A 21,450-nucleotide genomic window follows, 5' to 3' on the forward strand; every position below is an offset into this window, starting at 1 on the left:
GAACCCTTATACTCTAAAATTATTTGAGCTAATGTTTTGTTTAAAATATTAATACATGAAGAGTTTTCATGTAAGTTTAAAAAGAGACTAACTTTATATTTACCTTCCTCACATATGACATGATTGTAATAGCAAATTTAAAGTAACCCTCAGTGTCATCTTTTATGGGTTTTTGGTTTCAATACAATATTCGGCTGTGTATGAGTGAGGTTGCGATATAGATACCCTTGAAATACCGTTTTTAGTATATTTACTAAAATAAAAAAAGACTTTTAGCCTTGCTGAAGACGAAAATCTACCTCAGAAGAAAGACTTCAACCACTAATCCAACTCCTGAAGGTAAAAATCTACCTTCAAAAGAAAGACTCCAACCACTAATTCAACTCAGTTTCCGGATCAAAATCCATCATATAAATTGAAAGTTTGAAACTTAAAAAATGTATTTCTTTAGTTAACAAATTAGAATTGTCGGCTTCTTATAGAAAAACAGGAAACACACATACCATTCATCTACCTCACCCCTTTCTTTACCTACAAAAATGGGAGCACTTTCTCGAATCATAGCTCACATATACACTCTTTTTCTAGTATTCTTCACCGTACTCTTCTTAGAAATCGTAATTCTGATCCGTTCCGTGACGAGTACCATCGGTTACTTGACAGTAACCGATGATACCCCAATTACCACGGAACAATACCTTAAACTGATCAACCAAAAAAACCCGACAACCCGATACAAACAAACCGGATTAGAACCCAAAGAATGTTCGGTTTGTTTATCGGGTTTAGAGGAAGGAGATGAAATCAGGAAATTGAGATGCAAACATGTGTTTCATAGAGGTTGTGTTGATACGTGGCTAGAAAATGATCGTGCCACGTGTCCGATATGTAGGAGGTTGGTATTGCCGGAAGCGATTGTGGTGAAGTATAGACAACGGCGAGAGATGATTCAACCACGCCGGCGGAGGGAGTTTTATGGTGGGAGTGATGAAGAGTTGATTTTGTTGTTGACTTCTTTACATGGTAATTATATGCGTAGATTTATGTAAGTTTGTGTAATTAGTTAGATTTTATGTTAATTATTATATATGTGATTGTATAATGATAAATTGTTCAAAAATTGGAAATGATGAAAATGCATTTTCATAAAATATGTTGTTAGATACAATAAGATTTTTGGTTTCTTGTTTTGCGGAACATGTAAAATATGGGGTAGAGATTCAAAACTTAGATGGGTAAAGTTGCAAAGATATTGATCATTGGATCAAAATTAATGGTTGAGATTCAAAAATGAATAATGGATATTGACTATTGATTTCAATTTAATGGTTATGATCTTTCCAAATTTACCCTTTAAGTTGATATTAACTTGAGGGAATCCTTACCCTAAAATATGTTATGGGACACGACCGGCCAATTATATTTGGGGCTAAGTTAAATTGATATATATAACGAAACTTTTTATGTTTATATATATATGTTTTATATAAATGAATCACGAATAAAATCTTGTTCGTGTAACGTCTGGTCTAGATTTATCTATCGGTGTTTATTATGGATGATGATGATTATGATAAATAAGACTAGTGATATTGGATATTCGTTATATGATAAATAAAACCAAACACGTTTTTCACCTTTTTAGATTTGAAACTTGTTTTGATTAATAGATTTCGTTAACTTTTATTAAAGTATCAAATTTAGGTAGTTAAAAATTAAAACTTCAAAATAAAATTCAAATTGAAATGTTTATAACGTAGTATCAATAGGGAAGAAAAAAAAAAGGAGTTATTTATAATGTGATGAACCCCCTATTCTATGAATAGGAAGTCATAATAATGATTGAGGTTGGGTGCCTAACTTTATTCGATGCCCTTTAAATTCGTTGCTTCAAAATGGTCGTTCCTAACATTTATATATGTTTTAGTTGAAGAGACTTGATATGATATCTAAATATGTATGTCATGAAGTCTAATTGCATTAACTATAGTGCGAAATGTTCTCGTAGAGGATGTGACAGGATTACAATTTACAATTTACAATCCACATATGAGTGATAACCCTTAAATTCTTTATTGAATGGTTTGTTGTCCTGTCTTTTGACATTGTTACTTGTTTGTATATGTACATCTTAAAAAAAAAAAAAAGGTTCTGCTTTTGTAGTTGAACTAATGATAAATGAAAATTGATTGATGATAATGATATTAATAATAATAATTTATAATTAAATCATAATCATAAATAAATTATAATGTATGTATGCATGATGTATATAAGTATGTGTTGATTGTGTGATTGTGTCTAAACTATGTTATATATCATATCCATCGTAGTGCATAAATTAAAATGTGTGACTTAGTCCTCATTTATTTGTTGCGAGAGAGAGAAGGGATTTCTGTGTTTTCAACTTCGAGTATTAAGTTGATTACATCTTGACCTTTGAATTAAAATTAAAAATTAAAATTTAAGATTAAATTCTAATTTTAATCCAAGGAAAACATAATTAGGACTATAATAGTCATATTAGACAATTTTGGAGAAACCCATCCATTTGTTGTTCATGATCACTATAAGATGCATAAAGATTTAGGCCACATTGAACTCTTTGTATAATATGAACACACTACATTTCTTCAGCAATAAATGCTTTTTTGATTTTCATGATGAAACTCTTGTGTACTTTTGTTATGAGGATAGTATTGATATTGAAATGGAATAGTACATGAAAGTGATTGAACAACATTTTTGATAACCATAAAAAAATTCTTTTAACTCCATTCGGATCATATCCATAATATGTTTTATTTATTTCCATGGTATGCAAGTATGCAACTATACATGAATGTGTACACGAGGCCGATCAGGTGGAAGCTTTTGTTTTTTGATTTTTCCCTACACACATATAAATTGATGATTATGCATAAGGTACTGCTCATAAGGTAAAAGTGGTGTGTTGTGATGAAATCATGTCAAGATATGATTTTTGAGTGCTTAGAGATAAGCCATTCCACACGCGATACTCTTACTAACTAAATGGATAACCAACTAATTTTACCAATTGGTTCCATAGCCAACATAGACGTTTAAATCATTCAAGTAACATAGAATAAATAAGTATTCCATAACTAAATATAATTTTTAAAGTTCACAAATAATAAAAAATAATATTAAATTAACATAAAAATAATTTATAAAAAAATTAATTTTTTTTTTGAAAATACCGGAAATATCGGTCGGTATTGAATAATGAAAATACCAGAAAACTACTTACATTAAAATAACAGAATACCCTCCGATACCGGTAATACCTGCCGTTATATATTGGTATTTAAAACATTGGGTGTTGTGCGGTTTAGTACAAGTAGAAACAAAAATATGATTAAATTTAAGTGCTCAGGTCAGACACCAATTCATGACGCAAATTATAGTGTGCGATCACGAAATGCATGTTCTTTTGATTTCTCTGTTTTTCTACTTAACGCTCGTTTTCATATTTTTTAAAGCATGTATAATGTTTTAGTATAAAAATTAACAAATCTTCTGAACAAGTTGGGTTGGGCCGTTGAGAGTAAAGTTTCTAGTATAGGGCTTTCCAATTATGTTATGCCATATCAAATTCACCACTCACTCACCACTCATCAAATGTGGCATGCCATGAAATATACACACGTTGCGAGGTGGGATCTAAACATTGAAATCCTTTATATTGGGTTGCATATCCTATAAAGATGCACGGTAACGAACGCGATGCCAACTTATGGTCTGAATAAATTCTAAGATATGGAAAAACACAACATCCAAAGACGCGAAAATTGTTGTACTTGGGAATATGGCCGAACATATGCTCAAATGGCGATTTGCCTTCAAGAATTTTGGATGGAAGACGATTAATAGTATAAACCGCCGAGCTAAAGGCTTCAACCCAATACGAGGAAGGATTTTTAGCATTGAACATCATAGCAAGCCCAGTTTCAACTATATGACGATGTTTACGTTCCACACGCCCGTTTTGTTGAGAAGTGTAAGGACATGAAAGTCTATGAAAAGTTCCATTGTCGGCAAAAATCTTTTTGACTTGATTGTTAACAAATTCCATTCCACCATCACTTTGAAAAATCTTGATTTTCCTTGAAAAATCTTGATTTTCCTTGAAAACTGAGTTTTAACAAAGGTGATAAAAGTGGTTAAAATGGTCGAGAACATTGCTTTGGTGCGTAACGGATATAGCCACGTGAACCTGGAAAAGTCATCAACAAAAGCAACATAATACCGACAACCTTCATGAGAGGTGATAGGTGATGGTCCCCATAAATCACAATGCACTATGTCGAGTGGAAAGAGAGCTCGTTTTGGATTAAGATCAAATGGAAATTTATGTGCTTTATACATTTGACAAGAGGAACAAGCAATAGGTTTTGGCAAAATGGATGTGACCTGCACTAATCCTATTTTATTTAATAGTTTAATAACATCATTGGACACATGTCCTAAATGGCTATGCCACAGTTCATATGATGCTTTACTGGTAGAGACTGCACTTAAAACTTGATGATCCTGGTGCAACACATAAAGCCCGTTTTCACATTGCCCTTGAGCCAAGACCTACCTCGTTCCCCGGTCCTGAATATAGAAATTTGGTTGAGAAAAAAACACATCAACATAATTGTCTAGAGTTAGCTTAATGACAGAAATAAGATTTTTGGTGATTTTAGGAACAACAAGCACACCTTTAAGACGAATATTATTGTGAATATTTGTATGTCCTATGTGAGAAACAGGCAGAGAGTTGTTATTCCAAAAGTTACCTTATCATTCCCATTACATGAAATAGTTTCACGAATATTATCGAAAGATTTATTCATGTGGTTGGTAGCGCCAGAGTCCATATACCAACTTGAATTGTTTGGATTAACTTCACATTAAGCCTGGAAAACTTTTGCAAGATGGGCTTCACTCGCACGGTACGATATATGGGAAGGGCAAGAACTAGCCACATGACCATGGAGAATACATAATTGGCACACATGAGGAGCAACAGAGAAGTTCATGTTGTTATGGGGACCATTATAACCACGACCACCATGATTGTTTCTGCCTCCTCTATAATTGCGGGAATCACGATTGTATCCACGTCCACCACCACCACGAGGAGGACAGGAAGACTGAGTTACAAAGGCTGCAGTAGAATTTTGTTGTCCTTGAAGATCACAAAGGAGAACCTCATGGCTCTCGCCCTGAGCAAACAAATCTTGGAATGAGGGGGCTGGACGGGCTGCCCTGACGATTGAAGTGAACCTGATGTAATCTACACCGAGACCCACGGTGAACCAATACAACTTATTGGAGTCTGAAACGTCATGACCTATAGTTGATAGTTGATCACATAACACCTTAAACTTGCGTCCAAAAACTGCCACCGAGTCAGCCCATTGGACAACTGAACGTAACTTATCACAAATATTGTGAACCCGCTCAACTGAAGCATTGCAATACTAGGTTTCAAGAGCCTGCCAGATTTCCCGGGCAGTGGTGAGGCCAACAGTCACCGATACCGCGTCTTCAGACAGAGACGAATTGATAAAAATGATTGCATGACGGTCAGCCGCCTTCCATGTGGCCTATGGCGGATTGGCTGTGGTTTTATCTACGGCTTTCAATTGTTTCGGAGGGGCTTCTTCAGAGCCATCGATGTGACTGATGGGGCCTTGATCCATCAATAACAACCAAATTTGTTTCTTCCATAACAGGTAATTGGTCGATGATAATTGGATTTTGAGGGAGCGTAGAAGAGTTGTCATGGACAGAGAATCATCAGAAGTTTTGGAGGTTGCCATGGTGGGAAAGAAGATGAAAGGATAAGAAGAAGGATAGAGGAGGGAAAGAGAAACGATAAGTTGAAAATTTAAAGGAGGAGAGGAACCTGAGCGGATGATACCACGAGAGAATTAAAGATAGAGTTTGATTGAATGGATGATCCTTAATGTGAGGATACATATGGTATAAACAGATAAATAAGTTACACTTGAGTACAAGACAATTAATTACTAACTACTAACTCGCTGTTTAAAAAAAATATAAAACTAAAAAATAATATTTTTATACTTCTTTTGAACTAATAGCCCACAATTCACACCACACTATCCCTTATAAGAAAAGACAAAAAAAGAAAGAACAAAAAGAAGAAAGAAAAACACAAAGTAAAGAAAGGAGAAGAAGAAAGGATATGTGGTTGGAGTGTGTGGTACCACTCAAACTCACCACTCACTGCGTGGAAAAGTGATGGCGGTGGTGTTCCACGAGTGGTCACCACTGACCACTCGCCCACCACTCATACGTTTCCAATGCCCTTATACAAGAGAGTTTGTAGAGTTTAAAGTTTAAGGTTTTAAACATTTTAGTGTGTTTTATATCTAGTTTTATTTTATGACTTGAAAAATGTTAAATATTTAAAAGTATGTAAGGTAACTCTCATTATCATCAATGACGATTTAAATGGTTTATGGGTCTTAACTTCTTCTTCCACCCTATATGGGGATATTAATATGTGAACAACTTTATTCCTATCTAAGATAGAGAGTTAGGTTTCATATATATCTCCAAAAAATAGTATGTTATCCGCTTGATCCAATTTTTACTTGTTAAATTGTTTATACATGGATAGTTTATGTTACTTTAAGGGTAAACATTTTAAAAATGACTTCTACTTTTTATTTGTATCGTTAAAACCATTAAACACGAAAAAACCACGGTAAACACATAAAACTTCCAAATAATTACCGTTCCAGAGGTTTTTTTCTCCATTTATGATGAAACAACATAGTAGATTACATTTTGAAAAATAACCATGTGATTCATTCTTTGATTTAATAGATTATACTACACGTCAATAATTTCTTTGTCTAATGAATTAAAAGAGACACGAAAGTTTTTGCTTCTTAGGAAATCTTTTGTTCAAATTCAAATATTAGCACTTAATTATTTATTTGGAAAAAGGACTAATAACATCTGAATATTGTTGTTAAAAGATAATTTGATCAAACTACATACGAGTATTAAAATTTCGAAGTAGTTAGCTCAATTTGGTTCGCAATTCTTCAATATGTATGGTTCATTAATTTGTATAAGTGGGCATACCACTACCACATGTCACTCACATATTACACCTCAAAATTCTCCCTCCCCCACTTGTCTATCTCTCTCCCTTCCCCCTATATAACTGTAGAGTTATTTCTGACTTTTTGGAAGTTGGTTTTATTTCACCAAATGGATCAACGAGTAAGAGTCAAACTTCCATCAAAGTCAATAACCATGGTCAAACCCACCTTTAAAAAAGTCCAAGTTGTTTACTACATTTCCAAAAATGGTCAGCTTGAGCACCCTCACATCGTAGAGGTTACACATTTGGTTCATCACCAGCTAAAACTCAAAGGTTCCTCATTTCTTCCATATTTTTTGACATTATATTTTGACTTTTTGTGTTTGACTCTTATATAATATGTGTATTTATCTGATTATGTAATGTAGATGTGTTGGAGAGACTGAGTGTTCTCAGAGGAAGAGGAATGCCTTCTCTTTATTCTTGGTCTTGCAAAAGGTCAATCTTTTTTTACTTTTCACTTTCTACCATTTTTTCTGGGAGCCTGCGACAACTACAGGCTCCCAATAAACCGAGTAGCTGCTCTAGGATTCAGCAGCTCGTAAAACGGGTCGTAGCTAGTTTAAAAAAAAAGTGAAAAGATTAAGTCAAGTTTGATATTTTTTGTTGTTTTTCATTTTTGTCAACATAAACTTGTCAAGTTATCAAAAGAACACCATCCAATATTTTTATTAAAATATAAATTTGATAATAAGCTACGCACAAGATATTAGTGAGGAATGGATTTTGAAATTGGTGTTTTTTTCATCTTAAATGTATAATGTAATAGGATGTACAAAAATGGATATGTGTGGAATGACTTGGGAGAGAATGATGTGATTTGTCCATCAGAAGGAGATGAGTATGTACTAAAAGCTTCTCAACTTGTATTCCATTCACCAGGTTATTCCTCTTCATTCTCTTCTTTTTTTGTTATGTTATATACATTGCATTATTAGTTATTATTTGTTTTGCTTTATATTCTATGCATTTTTGTAATTTATATGACAGATATATAGCTTTATTTTACAATGTTGGTTTTTGTTGCTTATAGAGATATGAGGTAACTTTGAAAAAACAGGGAGAAAAGATTTGTTATTATTGGAATTACTTATATAAAAAAAGAATGAATGTTAGTGAAAATGTTGCATAATTAAAGTTGAAAAATTGTAGTGGAAATCAAAATGAACGTTTCAATTTTGTGTTAGTCTCTGAAGTGTCTATGAAACTAAAGTGTGTATAACGTGTGGCTATTCTTATGCTTCAAATCGAGTTTTTACTTTTCAATCTAGCTTATAGGGTTTTTAAAAATAAGAGCAGAATAACCCAGTTGAAGTAGAAAAATACATAATTAATTGACCATTCTAAGAAAATATATTCCATTTTTATGACTTCAACTTCAACTTTTTGTATGAATACAAAAGACAATTCGGATGTGAAAATAAATAGGAGAAAACGACATCTTTTGAGTTAAATTCTTGTGTTTTTACTTTTCACAGTGTGTTGCAGACTCCTTTTCATAATTCACTGACTTTTTATTAACTTCTACTAGTCTGTAAGTACAGCTTGATAGACCAAATTACAGCTAGTAGTTTGACTTTCAATCCCCTTTATCATATTCCATCTTGTCATATTGATTTTAATGAAATGGAAAATCAAGTACTCATACTATTTTCTATTTATAATACTGCTTTCAAACTAAATGAAAAATGAATTATGCTTTCTAGGTTACTTAACCTAAATTGTCAATATATATCATTCTGTCATAGATATATTAACCAAAGTTTTGGATATGTATTCAAAAACAAAATTGTCCCAAATCCTAAAAGCTCCAAAACTTTTAACAGTGTCTACAATCAAACCCAGCCCTAGTCTAGGTTTCTGGCTAGTGACCGAGCTATTTTTGCCAAATATATACATCTACAAAATCATGACATTTATAATATTTTAATTTTTTTAGTAAAACAAGTTAATAACAGGTTTGTTTTCTTCCTTTTGCCTTTTCTCACATACGTTGCTCAAAACTATACATGGAAAGCCGTTCAAAAAAAATAAAACTATACATGGAAATGATATCATATTGAGTAAAATTTTATTATATGTCACACATATGATAAAACTAAATTTATTTACAACATTTTTTACACTACTATGAACTAACATCTTATGTTTATTGTTAGATAAGCATATACTTGGTGAATCTCATATGGCAGTTCCTAAACCGAAACGAGTAACACCAAAACAACACACCGAATTCAGCGAAGAAGAACTAGACTTTGAAGAAAAACGAATAAACTTCACAAACAATTCTTCAAACCATTCAAAAATAAGCACCACTTTATCACCACCATCACCTCCACCATCCACCACATCTGGTGAAAGCAATCCCACGTCCAAACGATTTGAGGACGGGGATCCTTACCCACCACTAAGCCGTAACTCATTGTTGTTTCAGTTGATGGCTTGTGGTGGGTCAATAGGATTTAAAGGAAAACCTGATCATAATAATAATAATAATCAGTTGCAGCCTCACAATGCGGCGGGTGCTAGGAAGAGTAGTTGTAGTAGTTCTAGTAGTTTGCATAAGGGTGTTTTATGTAAGGCGGCCGCAGCAGTAGAAGATGAGATATGTTGTATGTCTGAGAATCCACGGTTTGGGAATTTGCAAGCGGAAGAAAGGGAGTACTTTAGTGGCAGCATTGTTGAGACAATGACAACGGAAGACCGAGTTCAAGTTGAACCAATTCTTACCAAGTCGTCTTCCTACAAAGAAGAGAGGTTTGCCATTCTTCATTGAGTTGTTTTCTTTAAACCATTGTGTGATCAAACCAGTCAATTCAAGTATATAATAAAGTTATTCTATTAACTAGAGAACAATGTAATTTGATTTGTCGCTTCCAGACCATTAAACTTTTTTTCTTTTTGTCCATTCTAGATAATCATATTTTCTTTTTATCCCTTCTAAGTGATCTTATTTTTCAAAAATCTCTTCTTAGTCCTTAAGACCTAATTAAAATGTGTTCCTACTAGACCATCATTTTTGTTATCAGAAGAACATTGTTTTCGTAATAAAATGGTCTAAAAGGACAAACATTAACATTTTAATGTCTTTTATAAAAAAGAGTTTACTCCCATGTTGCTATTCAAACTTTTTGTCCATCTTTCTACATAAAATTAACCGTAAAACAACTAGTTGTACATAGATGTATGAACAGTTGTACATAATGGGTAAATGATACATGAAGTATTTTACGTATATTTTTGGGAAATATTGTGTCAGGAGGGCCAAAGTAACAATATTAATGGCAGACGAAGAAGAAGAAGAAATGAAGAAAGAGAAAAGTGTGGCAGGGAAATGCATCCCAAACAGATTTTGTTTAAAGCCTACAAAGATTTGACATGCCCTATGCTCTATCTATCGATTCTCTCTGTGTTTTTACCTCATCAATGAATTAAGCTTGGAAATTTGTTATATTTCTAACTTGGTGTAACTTCAACTTTCACATGATATTAATTTGACATGGGATCCCCTGTCTTGTCTTGTTTGAAATATATATCAAAAAGATAAGAAAAAGTTGATCAAAATACTGAAAGTCAAGACGAGAGAAGAGGGGAAAAAAGTGAAATATAAAGTGTCTATTATTGAGATGATTAGCTATTTTTAAGCTTATGGATTTTAGGACTATATGTAACGGTAATATATATATAATGTAACTGAAACGACTCAAATATAAAACGACAAACTTTATTATATTTTAAAAAATTTCGCCATGACCTTATCGTAAATTCAACAACCCAACCTGTAAAAATTTTCCAAAAATCCTTGTGCAAGACCAACTCAAGCTTTTTCAAACTAAAATTTACCTCCAACTTACCAAACATAACTAAAACATAATTTTACTTGCCAACTATCATTTGACCTATCATATAAACTAGTCAAATGATCATAACTAAAACATATTACATACTACATCTTTACAAACTATATTTGATCATTTCACAACACAAAAAATAACACTTTCAAACATTTGTTCAAGAGCTTGGTTCGCAAAAGGGATTTACTATCACCAAAATTACACTACCTTCACCTCAAAATCTCTAGCTAATTACTCCAACTTGGCTTTATCCTTTGATCCACTTGAACCTATAAAATATAAACAACTAAAAGATAAGCAATTTTGCTTAGTGAGTTCAAAATACAATTATGCAAGTTTTCATCATATCAATTATCTTAGGCTAGCACAATCATAACACTTTATCATATTACTTGAACTACTTGTACTAGCCAACTAACAAGCATATGGATCCATAGCTACTATTAACTCTACCTACAAGAATTTAATCAAATTCTTGTAGTCTTAAACTCTACCTACAAGAGTTAAACCAAAAGTCAACTCTTGTAGTCTAACTACTAACATAAAGATACTTTATACTCACCTTATTAACGACAACTTGCAAATAATCCTTAAGATAACTCGAACTCAAAACCTATTAAAATTGCAAAATATATGATTACTTATATAGCTTACTTAACTTTCCAACTAACCCATAACATACATATATTGTTGTGTTTGGCTAACTACATAATACACTTTTTCTTATAAAATTCTCAAGTACATAATACAACTTTACTATACCATCTTTTAACAATATTTCTTTGTTATCTCAAATCTCAATTTCAATTCTAGTTAGCCAAACAACAACAATAACAATTATAACAATATGGGTTTTCATTAAAAATTACTTAAAACTGATGATGATAATAATATTATCATCATAAAAATTTCATCTAATTCCATAGTATTATTAGCAATAAAGTTATAGAAAATAACAATAACAACTAAAATATTACCTTTATTTGAATTACTAGAAATCACTACTCTTAAACTTGAATCCCCAAATCTCTTCTTGATGAACCCTAGTTATAACTTCTCTAATAATCCCAAATACACTATAAAGGAATATTGTTATTATTATTAGTTAAGAAACTTGATTTAGATTAAAAAGAATTAAATCCCCATTTGAATTTGGTGGACTTTTTCCTTCATGATTTGTATCTCTGGTCTGTTCTATTTCTTTCTTTCTTTCACGTCACACCACACACACCCACACCCTTCTAATTCACAAGAATATTTTATGTATTTAATTAAGTTTTGATTTAACTAAAGGTATTTTACACTACTAGTTACACTTTATCCCCTATTGTTTATCTAACATTTTATTTAGGCACAAACATATTTATTAGGAAATGACTCATTTATCCTTACTAACTATAAAATATAATATCATAGTTAAAATATTACCGTTTAAAAATTGGGGCATTACAGTAACGAGTATAGTGCCCGCGCATTGCAGTGGCTAGAAGACAATATAAAAGGGAGGCGGTGGTGGAGAAAGAGGGCGACAACGGAGGGTGATAGAAGGTCGAGGAGAACTTGTAATTATTAAAAAGAAGATAGGGGTGTAAATACTGAAAAAATACTTAATTTCCAAAAATAAAAAAAGCAATATGCTTTATAGAAGAGTATAGATAGATAGGATAGGATTTTTTTTATCCGTGTGATGTACTAATTTTTCTAGTCTATTGTTTAACGAACTCCCATTAATTAACATTAGAAGTGATCATATACCAGTATATCTTAACTATGGTGAAACTTTTAATTCCAATTTAACCGCATAGAGATGAAATATAAATATATATTTTGTTTATAATATATATTTTTTAAGTTATGGCTTGCCATATATAACCAATTGATACAACAATAAGTATTTGGTAACAAAAATTTTGAGTACAATCTATAAAAACATGTAAGAAACATGAGCAAAATGGATAGACAAGCTATTATAAATGGGTCGATATCGCTAGTTTATGTTTATAAGGGGGGAGGGAGCCGAGAGTTTAACTCTCTCATCTCCCTTCAACCATCCAATCAAATTACTTCACCTTACTTCAATCCTCCAATCTTTTATCAACCTTTTTTTAGTGGCATCCGAAACTCTCAACCTTTTCTTCACATTTTAATAATTTATCCTTAACTTTATAAACTTTACATAACTAACCCTTTTAAATATAAACTAACCAAATATATAAAGAAAACACATACATTTCATTTAGATATTAAAAATTTAAAGATACAAAACACAAAATAAAATAAAAACACATACAACGGTCCACACCATTTTCACCTATTTAGTTTCATTTAATATGTTGTAATGTTAAGTACTTTTAATTATGTTGTAATGTACTCTTTTAAATAATAAATTGTCATTTTAGGAATTAATATGGAGTGTTTGTTGTGTTATTGGAAGTTTAAATGGGTAATATATATAAGAAAATAAAAAAAAAAACTTTTATCAACTTGGCAACTTTCACCCCTGGCTCTTTCTTTCTTCCCCTTCTAGTCCTCCAACGGTCCACACCATTTTCACCAACTTGTCACTTCTGCCCCCTTTTTTCTTCAACCTTCAGCGAGATAGGAACTCACCCGACCGAGCTCGCCTTCATCTCCCTCCGCTTGCAGCCGAAGCCCGCTCAACTCCCGCCAGCTCGCCTCCATCTCCCTCCCAATTCTCTTTCGACTCCCTCCCCCCTAAACATATTAATTAACACCTTGATTATCGATGTTGGATATGTACCATGCCTCTTCTGTCTGCTTATCGTTTCTGCCTTTTGTTTGCTCGTTGAAGTTCTGTGTGCCAAGGCTGATGCGGCTTTATGTGTCAGCGGTTTTAGAGGTATTGCTCGGATTGCGGGTCTTTTATTGGTCGGATTGCTTGTTGAAGTCCAATGAACCATGCATGAATATAAATATTTGTTTCGAACAAGCTCTGTGAAGATCTTTTATTATTGTTCACAAATTCAAAAATGTACCGATTATTGTTTATGTTATGTTTTATGATTGGGTCATTGGGGGTCGTATGGATGATATGGCCGGTAGATGCGGGTTGTGGAGTGATAAAGAACCCTTTGAGCAGGTTAGACTCCAAAAGAATCACTATAACAAAAATGTCATTTGTTCACATATATCTATTCACACTTTTAATGAAGTGTATAGAATTTTGTTAATTTATTCACATTTTAAGTTGTGTAGAAAAAGTTCATACTTAGAAGTATGAAGAATTTTCAAAAATTATAATTTCTACACACTTATAAATGTATTAACAAAATGTTCACATTTAAAAGTGTGAAAAGTGCCAAATATTTTCACATTTTAAAGTGTTAAAGTTAATTTGTAACACCTAATTTTTGCACACTTCCTCTAGCGTGAATAAATTTAGTGTTACAATTTGACTTTTCATATTAAAAATTGTGAACAATCACTACTACAAATTTAAAGGAATTGAGACCGGTGGTAAGGAATAGAAACCAATTCTTTATTGTTTAACCGGTCTCAATATTAACTAACAACTTTCTATGTGAAAAAGCAATGAACCCATTTTAAACATGTTCTTATGGGATGGGCCCACAAAAATAAAACATATAAACCAGTTATCTAAAAGCATGGTCTCTTTTCAGTGTACACTCATTTTTCCTCTTTTTCACAAAATTTTTCGTTTGAAATTTTCATTATACCTTCAAAATCCAATTTTCCTTTACACTTTACTCTTTTTATAATATAATAGTTAGGGATGACAAAAATACCCGTACCCGATGGGGAACCCGATACTCGTACCCGATTTGACCGGGGAATCCCCGAGTTGACTGGGGATGGGGGGCGGGTATAAGGATGTAAATCTAATTTCCGATGGAGATGGGGACGGGGATAGAAAACCATAAATCCCCGATGGAAAGAAAATGTTATACTTTACTAATAATTTACTTAACATATATATTAGTTTATAGATAGAAAGAAAATGTTGAAGTACACCTTCTCCTACATATCTTCTATTAAGATAAATTTATGTTCATTCAAACAAGGTATCCCCGATACTCGATGGAGACGGGTATGTATATGTAATATAATTCCCCAACGGGGATGGGGATGGGGACGGGGACAAGGACTGTGATTACAAGTGAAAATCGGGTACGAGGATGAGGATTGAGATCCCCGACAATCCCCGCCCCGTTGCCATCCCTGATAATAGTATGAGAAACTTTTTGAAATCAAAATTTAGATCTGATCTCAAACCACACAAGTAAAAACTTCTCTTTTTCTTTCTCTAGAATTTCTTCATAAATTTTCTTTAAAATCTTTAAATTTTGTTTACCTTGATTACATAGATCTTATATTTTTATTAAAACAAATATAAAATGTTTTTATTTGAATCAATATTGTGAATGTACATGTCAAATATCATATGATGTTGTTATGTTCTATTTTATCAGTAATGATGAACCGTATATATTTGATTGTGTTTATGTTGTGTTGTATCTGCTATCTATCACTCACACTATACAATTTTATTATTTTAGTTTACTTCAGTAGTATTAATTCTTTCAACATTGTCTAGGTAGCACTGTCACATCCCAGAATCGCCACCACCACTGATGTTGATGATGCTGATTGAAATCATCACAACCATCTTTCAAAATGGTAACCCATTTCCTTTTATATTGTGTTAAATTATTCTTTCAGTTGTTAATATAAGGAATAACAATTGAATTGAAATTGATATATGTTCGTAGTTGTGCTGATTACTTGTTCAGGAATTCAATTAATGGGCCATTGAAGCGTGAGAATGATACACAACTTGAGCTTTTGGTACTGCCACATCATATTTCACCTAAATTTCTTTTTTGCTGCTTATTAGTTTGTTAACCATCTCATTTGTAAATATTGTTTATGATGATGTATCTATCAACATATTTAGATTCAGAGTATTGTAGCTTCTTGTTCTTATACAATTTTAATAAATGTCAATTTTTCCTTTGTTATCTTTTCTTCTGAAGAAAAGTTAATGGACAATAGATTGGTTGTATGACATGTCCAAATATAGCAGAAAATTATTGAAATTCAGGTTTAATTAAATATTTTTTTTAATTAATAAAAACTATAGAGACCCATTTGTATGTATGTAAGTGGTCTTTATATTTGTCATAGAGACGAGTTGACAACCGATCTCTATGCCAAAAACCACTATACATAGAGACCGGTTAAACAACAGGTCTCTATTGGCCTTTTAACAGGTCTCTATTACAACTTTTTGTACTAGTGAATTAATATATTTTTACGCACTTTTAAGTGTGAACTTATTTTTCCCACATATATAAATGTGAAAAACTAAAATTTTTAAAAGGGGTTTGCTAAATACAGCCCTTAGGGCTGTGTTTAAGGTGCATAAACTGTTTGTACATTTACCATGAAAATCAGGGGGCGAACTTTTAATATGGAAGGTACAAGTTTTTTTATGCATGTTAAATACAGCCCTTAGGGCTGTATTAAGCATTTCCCTTTTTAAAATCCTTACACACTTTTAAATGTGGGTTATTTAAATATATTTTGAAATGTGAAAAACTTTACAAATTTGTTAAGTAAGTGTGGACAAATGACATATTTGTTGTAGTGAATTAACAGAGAGATAGAGATTTCATTGCCAATTTTCTTCTTAATATTCCGTATGCAAACATTACAATTTATAGAAAACAAAAGTAAACATGGGTCCTAAATAAATGCAGATAAAATGAAAGGAAACGTGCAGATAGTGGTATGGTAACACTCTCCTAATTAACTACATGCATACATCACAAAGTGAGAAACTAAATAATTGACAACGTGGGAAACCAAATAACTGCTTGAAGATGTCATGCCATATCCTTGGAGAATTTGTTGACTGGGTCAGTTGGGTCGGGTCCTTGATCAGTGTTGGGTTGGGCTTGTTGGGTTGGATTGACTATGACATGGGTCATATCATGGAGTCATAGATCGATCTGCTTTATGTGACTTCAAGTTAGTTGATGAGCATTTTCCCTAATGTCATGTTGCAGCATTGTCATCGTTCGAAGCATGCATTATGGAGCTGGTTTTACGAAAAGTAATTTATACTATACAACACATATCAAACCATGCATATTTGAGTTATATGTATCATGATTTTGACATCTTTAAATCAATTGTTACCATTGCTAACTATGTGTGTATACATCATGACTACCAAAACATTGATACTCGTACTATTTATATGTAATGAAAAATGACTTCAATTCAATATATATCATACTTTATTATTTTGCTTTGATTTTCTTACAATTGAACGACTCTGTTCTTGATACATTTTCCACATAAAGAAGGTGTGTTGTTATTATCTATGATCGATGAAATTACATATCTTGTATAATTATAATTAACATATCAAAGATTTACAAAAACCACGATCGTGATTCGTGGGAAACGCCTTGCTAAGCAACATCTGAATAATCACAAAGAGAATATGCAATCAAGATTTATAAACGATAGAAAGCTTCTTTTGTGAGCATGCGTAACATTATTAATGAGATATAAATCTTAGAATGCTTGTTTTGGTAACACTAATTTCTTGTTGCAAACCAAGTTTTTGATTATTCGATATGCATGCTGCAACACGCATGTTTCTCACTTAAACAAATTAAACTACTTCACAATGCGATGAGAAATAAGATTGAATCTGTAGGTCATTTATAACTAGTTTCCCTTGCAAGAGAAATGTTGTTTACAATAGGAGTGAATTAAGCACTACTTGAAACAATAGATCAATACTAGCTTGCAAAAAAGGAAAACATAAAATGCATATCCTATATCTATATCTATATCTATACTATATTATAAAGCAAATAGGGTTTCAGGTTTCAACTTTCAATTCAACATTTATTTTCTCAAAATGCCCCTTCTATCAATTATATATTACCAAACACCATTTTTCTCTCATCAAATCTCAACCAATCATTTTTTTCTCTCTCATCCATAAATCATTTATTCCTCCAATTCGTTCAAAATCTTTTATCTCACATACCGATAAATTATAAAAATTATATGGGTGTTTTTAAAATTTTATGCTCTTTCATTAGAGATGTTATTCGATATACTTTCGACGAATTTTTAAATTCGAGGGCGGAGCCCGTACGGCTAAGACATTTGGCTATCACACTCTATGACCTATCACCCCCATCATCTCACCGCCGCAATGCGCGGGTACTTGCTCTCGTATATATATATATATATGGGGAAAGGAATATGAGGCTGTTAGGCACCCAAGTTGGGTGAAAAACCCCTCACATACCTTTTTTTAAAAGGTAAAAATCATGGGGGGCCATGTATTTATTTAAAATATTAAAATATTAGTATGTAAGGGGTTTTTCACCCAAGTTGGGTGCATAACAACCTCATACTCACTTTTCCCATATATATATATATATATATATGATAATAAAAAAATACATAATTCAAGCATGTAAATGAGTATTTTGTAAAGAAAATCATAAATTCATGGACCAAAAGTCTAACATTTTTTTTGTCAAAAAGTCAACAACTTTGGAGAACAACACTTCTAGACCAAAACTGTTGACGGTTTCCGAATCTAAGAGAAATGTGTGATTGATATGGTATATTGGAGGTTGGTGGATTAGCATCTTATTTTCAAATATTCAAGTTGCGTTGAAATTTGAAAAGTGTAAGGTATTAAAGACCTGTTTTTCAGGTAGTATATTACTATCTCAATCTTTCATTCCGGATGTATGTACGTACGTTGTGTTTGGTTAGATCATATTATTGATGGTCTACATGTTATTGCTTCAATTCCTGCCGCTTTAAAACGTATTGGTGATTTTGTAGGCCGGGGTAAATTTCTTTTTACTAGTGGAGATAAGGATGATGAGCGATTTGAAGATGGGAAAATTTGTGTTTAGTATTATTGTAGAGGTTGACGGGGGTTAAACTTGAAGTACCATGGGTTAAAAAATCTGCATCGTGGGCTTTTAATTAATTTGTACGCAAAAAAAGGACTTATGATAGGGATTCATTAAGAGATGGACGAACTTCGTTGTGTGAAGGGTGATGCTCATCCTCAAGTAAAGCATAAAGAAGTAACCAAAGTCGAGTTTGGGATGGCAGTTTGTTGATGTTCTTACTAGCTAGTGAGGTAGAGGTTAAGTCACCAAACATCAGTAATATTTAATACAAGTAAAAATAGATCTAACACTGTTAGGGCAGTAATCACCGGTCCCGAAAGAAGTGATGAAGAAGGAAAATGAGAGTTTTGTTGGTCTGGATTCTAGTGTCGTGTTTCCCCCGACAGCTCTTCGTAGCTTGATTATATATGTACGTAGGTCCATCAACAAACGAGGAGTTAGATTCTAAAAACATTTGTTGCTATAATGACCCGAGTGGAAAAGTCACGGGCCGTTCTCTCGATTAGTTACATAAGTGGACCGACTATCTCCCTATCGATCTTGATATTTGGAAGAGATACATATATATAGTACCGACATAGAAAGTATTTAACTATCTATTTACACACTTTAAAGAAGTGAGCAATGGGTTCAAAAAATCCGACTCTCCTTACACTACAACAAAACTGGATTATTCATACGGAAATAACAGTCGGAAATCCGTCGCTAAAGCCCTTTACTGACGGATTTCCGACGGATTGCTGCCATCGGAATATTTTCGTGGGTAAATAGTTTTCGACAGAAATAAATCTGTCGGAAATTATTTCCGACAGATATTTCTGTCAGTATTTGTAATTAGTCATCTTTCAACTTTCTGTCGGAAAATAACAATCACCGACAGAATTTGTGACGGATTTCCAATAGAGTTTTTACCGAATTATTAAACATTTTCTGACAGATCTACCGACAGATTTATTCCTACGACTTTCCGACATAATTTTAATACACAAAATCTGTGGGTAAATATACATTAATTTTCCTACCTGTAGGCTGTAAAAGCTAAAAACGAAAGGCTAACGGAAACTAAAAATATACTACGAACATCCAAATACCGTTTCATAATTCACATAACAAGATACAATTTGCCAATTCTAACTTCAAAATACAATAGGATCCAAATGCACAAGGTATCTTAGTTCCAAAAGCGTGTAAGGATCAATACATATATATATCAGTAGGTTATATCAGATTCAAGACAAAAGAGGCTAGATTATATTCATACTAGATAGATTGTTGGATTTGGGCTTGGCTTTGCATGAACTTGGTAACAACTTCCATTTGATCTTCCAAACTTTTTAGTTTTAGTTCTCTTGTTTTCTCTCGTTCTTCCAATCTTTTCATCTCAAGTTCCCTTGCTTGTTCACGCTCTTGCAACTCGGCTACCTTGGTCTTCAGTTCATCGGTCTCCCTCTCGGCTATCTCAGCCTGTTTCTTAGTCTTTTCATGTTCACTCTTTTGCCTTTTTACTTCTTCTTTCAAAGTTTCCACCTATAAAAATAAGTACATACATAACTAGCAGCTGGAGTACATGTAAATTATTAAACCAGATTTTGCTAACTACTACAACCATCCCGGGGAGCTATCTAGTATATCGGTTATAAGCAAATGGGCTATCATAGTGTATAACCGTAAAGTTGCATACTTTTGTTGCCAACTCATACGAGATTTCAAAAGGCAACACAATGAAACAGCACAAAAAATCACAGTTAGGCTGCAATCAGAGTAATCGACCTGACACACTCACACAAGCAGGAGTACAGTTAATGTTTTTATGTGAAGACATACAACCAGTACATCTAAATTTTTTTCAAAATCTCGACTCTTCTTATATATTGACCTAGGCACCATGCACAAATATAAGGTCAGTACAACTAAAATTTCAATATCTCGGCCTTGATGCCTTGTATATAAACTAAAACCAGCTAAGCTAGAAAAACAATACCGAGCACATAATATACACTCACACTTCGTCGGAAATCCGTCAAAAATCTGTCACAAATTCTCTCATCTTTGATTTTAAATGGTATTTTGTCGGAACTTCGTCACAAATCCGTCGGGAATTTCCGACAAAGTGGATCTGTCGGAATATTCCGTCGGTATATCTCAGTTTTGTAGTAGTAGTGTTAGGACGTCACTTTGTATTTGTGATATGATGTAACGGGTGTTCGAGTTTATTTATGGGAGATCGTTTTGTTTGCGTTTCATTGAGATCTCCTTTTTATTTTTAGTGGTCGTCGTAATATATGTGTTTATTGTTCTTATAGTCATGTTAGAGTGTTTTTTTGTTTGGATTGGACTGTATAATCTATTATATTGGCTATTTTCTTTTTAAAAAATATGTTTAATGCTGTTAGAAAAAATGTTTCTAGATACACACGTACGAGCTAAAGTCCTCCCTAAAAGATATGTCTCTTTAGATGGACTGACCTCATATTAACAAACTAGTTATACATAA

The 21,450-nt window shown here is 32.8% G+C and overlaps 2 protein-coding genes and 2 long non-coding RNA genes across 4 annotated transcripts; 3 read left to right on the forward strand and 1 right to left on the reverse strand.

The window, feature by feature from the left end:
* The first annotated feature begins 461 nt into the window (after nucleotides 1-461).
* LOC122579631 (E3 ubiquitin-protein ligase RHA2B-like) lies at nucleotides 462-1,151 on the forward strand. The gene has a single exon (XM_043751836.1). It carries the CDS (start codon nucleotides 540-542, stop codon nucleotides 1,047-1,049), a length of 510 nt encoding a protein of 169 aa, XP_043607771.1. The 5' UTR covers nucleotides 462-539; the 3' UTR covers nucleotides 1,050-1,151.
* A 6,109-nt stretch (nucleotides 1,152-7,260) lies between these two features.
* LOC122580232 (protein SOSEKI 2) lies at nucleotides 7,261-10,689 on the forward strand. The gene is made up of 5 exons (XM_043752510.1): nucleotides 7,261-7,429; nucleotides 7,525-7,594; nucleotides 7,926-8,038; nucleotides 9,316-9,913; nucleotides 10,416-10,689. The coding sequence occupies exons 1-5, from the start codon at nucleotides 7,264-7,266 to the stop codon at nucleotides 10,531-10,533; spliced, it is 1,065 nt and encodes a 354-aa protein (XP_043608445.1). The 5' UTR covers nucleotides 7,261-7,263; the 3' UTR covers nucleotides 10,534-10,689.
* A 290-nt stretch (nucleotides 10,690-10,979) lies between these two features.
* Nucleotides 10,980-12,262, reverse strand: LOC122580559. The gene is made up of 3 exons (XR_006320822.1): nucleotides 11,988-12,262; nucleotides 11,573-11,623; nucleotides 10,980-11,279 (listed from the first exon to the last, which is right to left on the reverse strand). It is a non-coding gene; the product is annotated as an uncharacterized LOC122580559 (long non-coding RNA).
* A 2,995-nt stretch (nucleotides 12,263-15,257) lies between these two features.
* Nucleotides 15,258-15,947, forward strand: LOC122609909. The gene is made up of 3 exons (XR_006325419.1): nucleotides 15,258-15,271; nucleotides 15,587-15,669; nucleotides 15,762-15,947. It is a non-coding gene; the product is annotated as an uncharacterized LOC122609909 (long non-coding RNA).
* Nucleotides 15,948-21,450: the final 5,503 nt, after the last annotated feature.

Source organism: Erigeron canadensis, chromosome 8 (genome assembly GCF_010389155.1).
Source record: "Erigeron canadensis isolate Cc75 chromosome 8, C_canadensis_v1, whole genome shotgun sequence".
In the NCBI taxonomy this organism is placed as follows: Eukaryota; Viridiplantae; Streptophyta; class Magnoliopsida; order Asterales; family Asteraceae; genus Erigeron; species Erigeron canadensis.

Coding starts and splice junctions, on each gene's coding strand:
- LOC122579631 (XM_043751836.1), top strand. CDS start 540: ATGGGAGCACTTTCTCGAATCATAGCTCACATATACACTCTTTTTCTA.
- LOC122580232 (XM_043752510.1), top strand. CDS start 7,264: ATGGATCAACGAGTAAGAGTCAAACTTCCATCAAAGTCAATAACCATG. Junction 7,430..7,524: donor TCACCAGCTAAAACTCAAAG/GTTCCTCATTTC, acceptor TATGTAATGTAG/ATGTGTTGGAGAGACTGAGT. Junction 7,595..7,925: donor TATTCTTGGTCTTGCAAAAG/GTCAATCTTTTT, acceptor ATAATGTAATAG/GATGTACAAAAATGGATATG.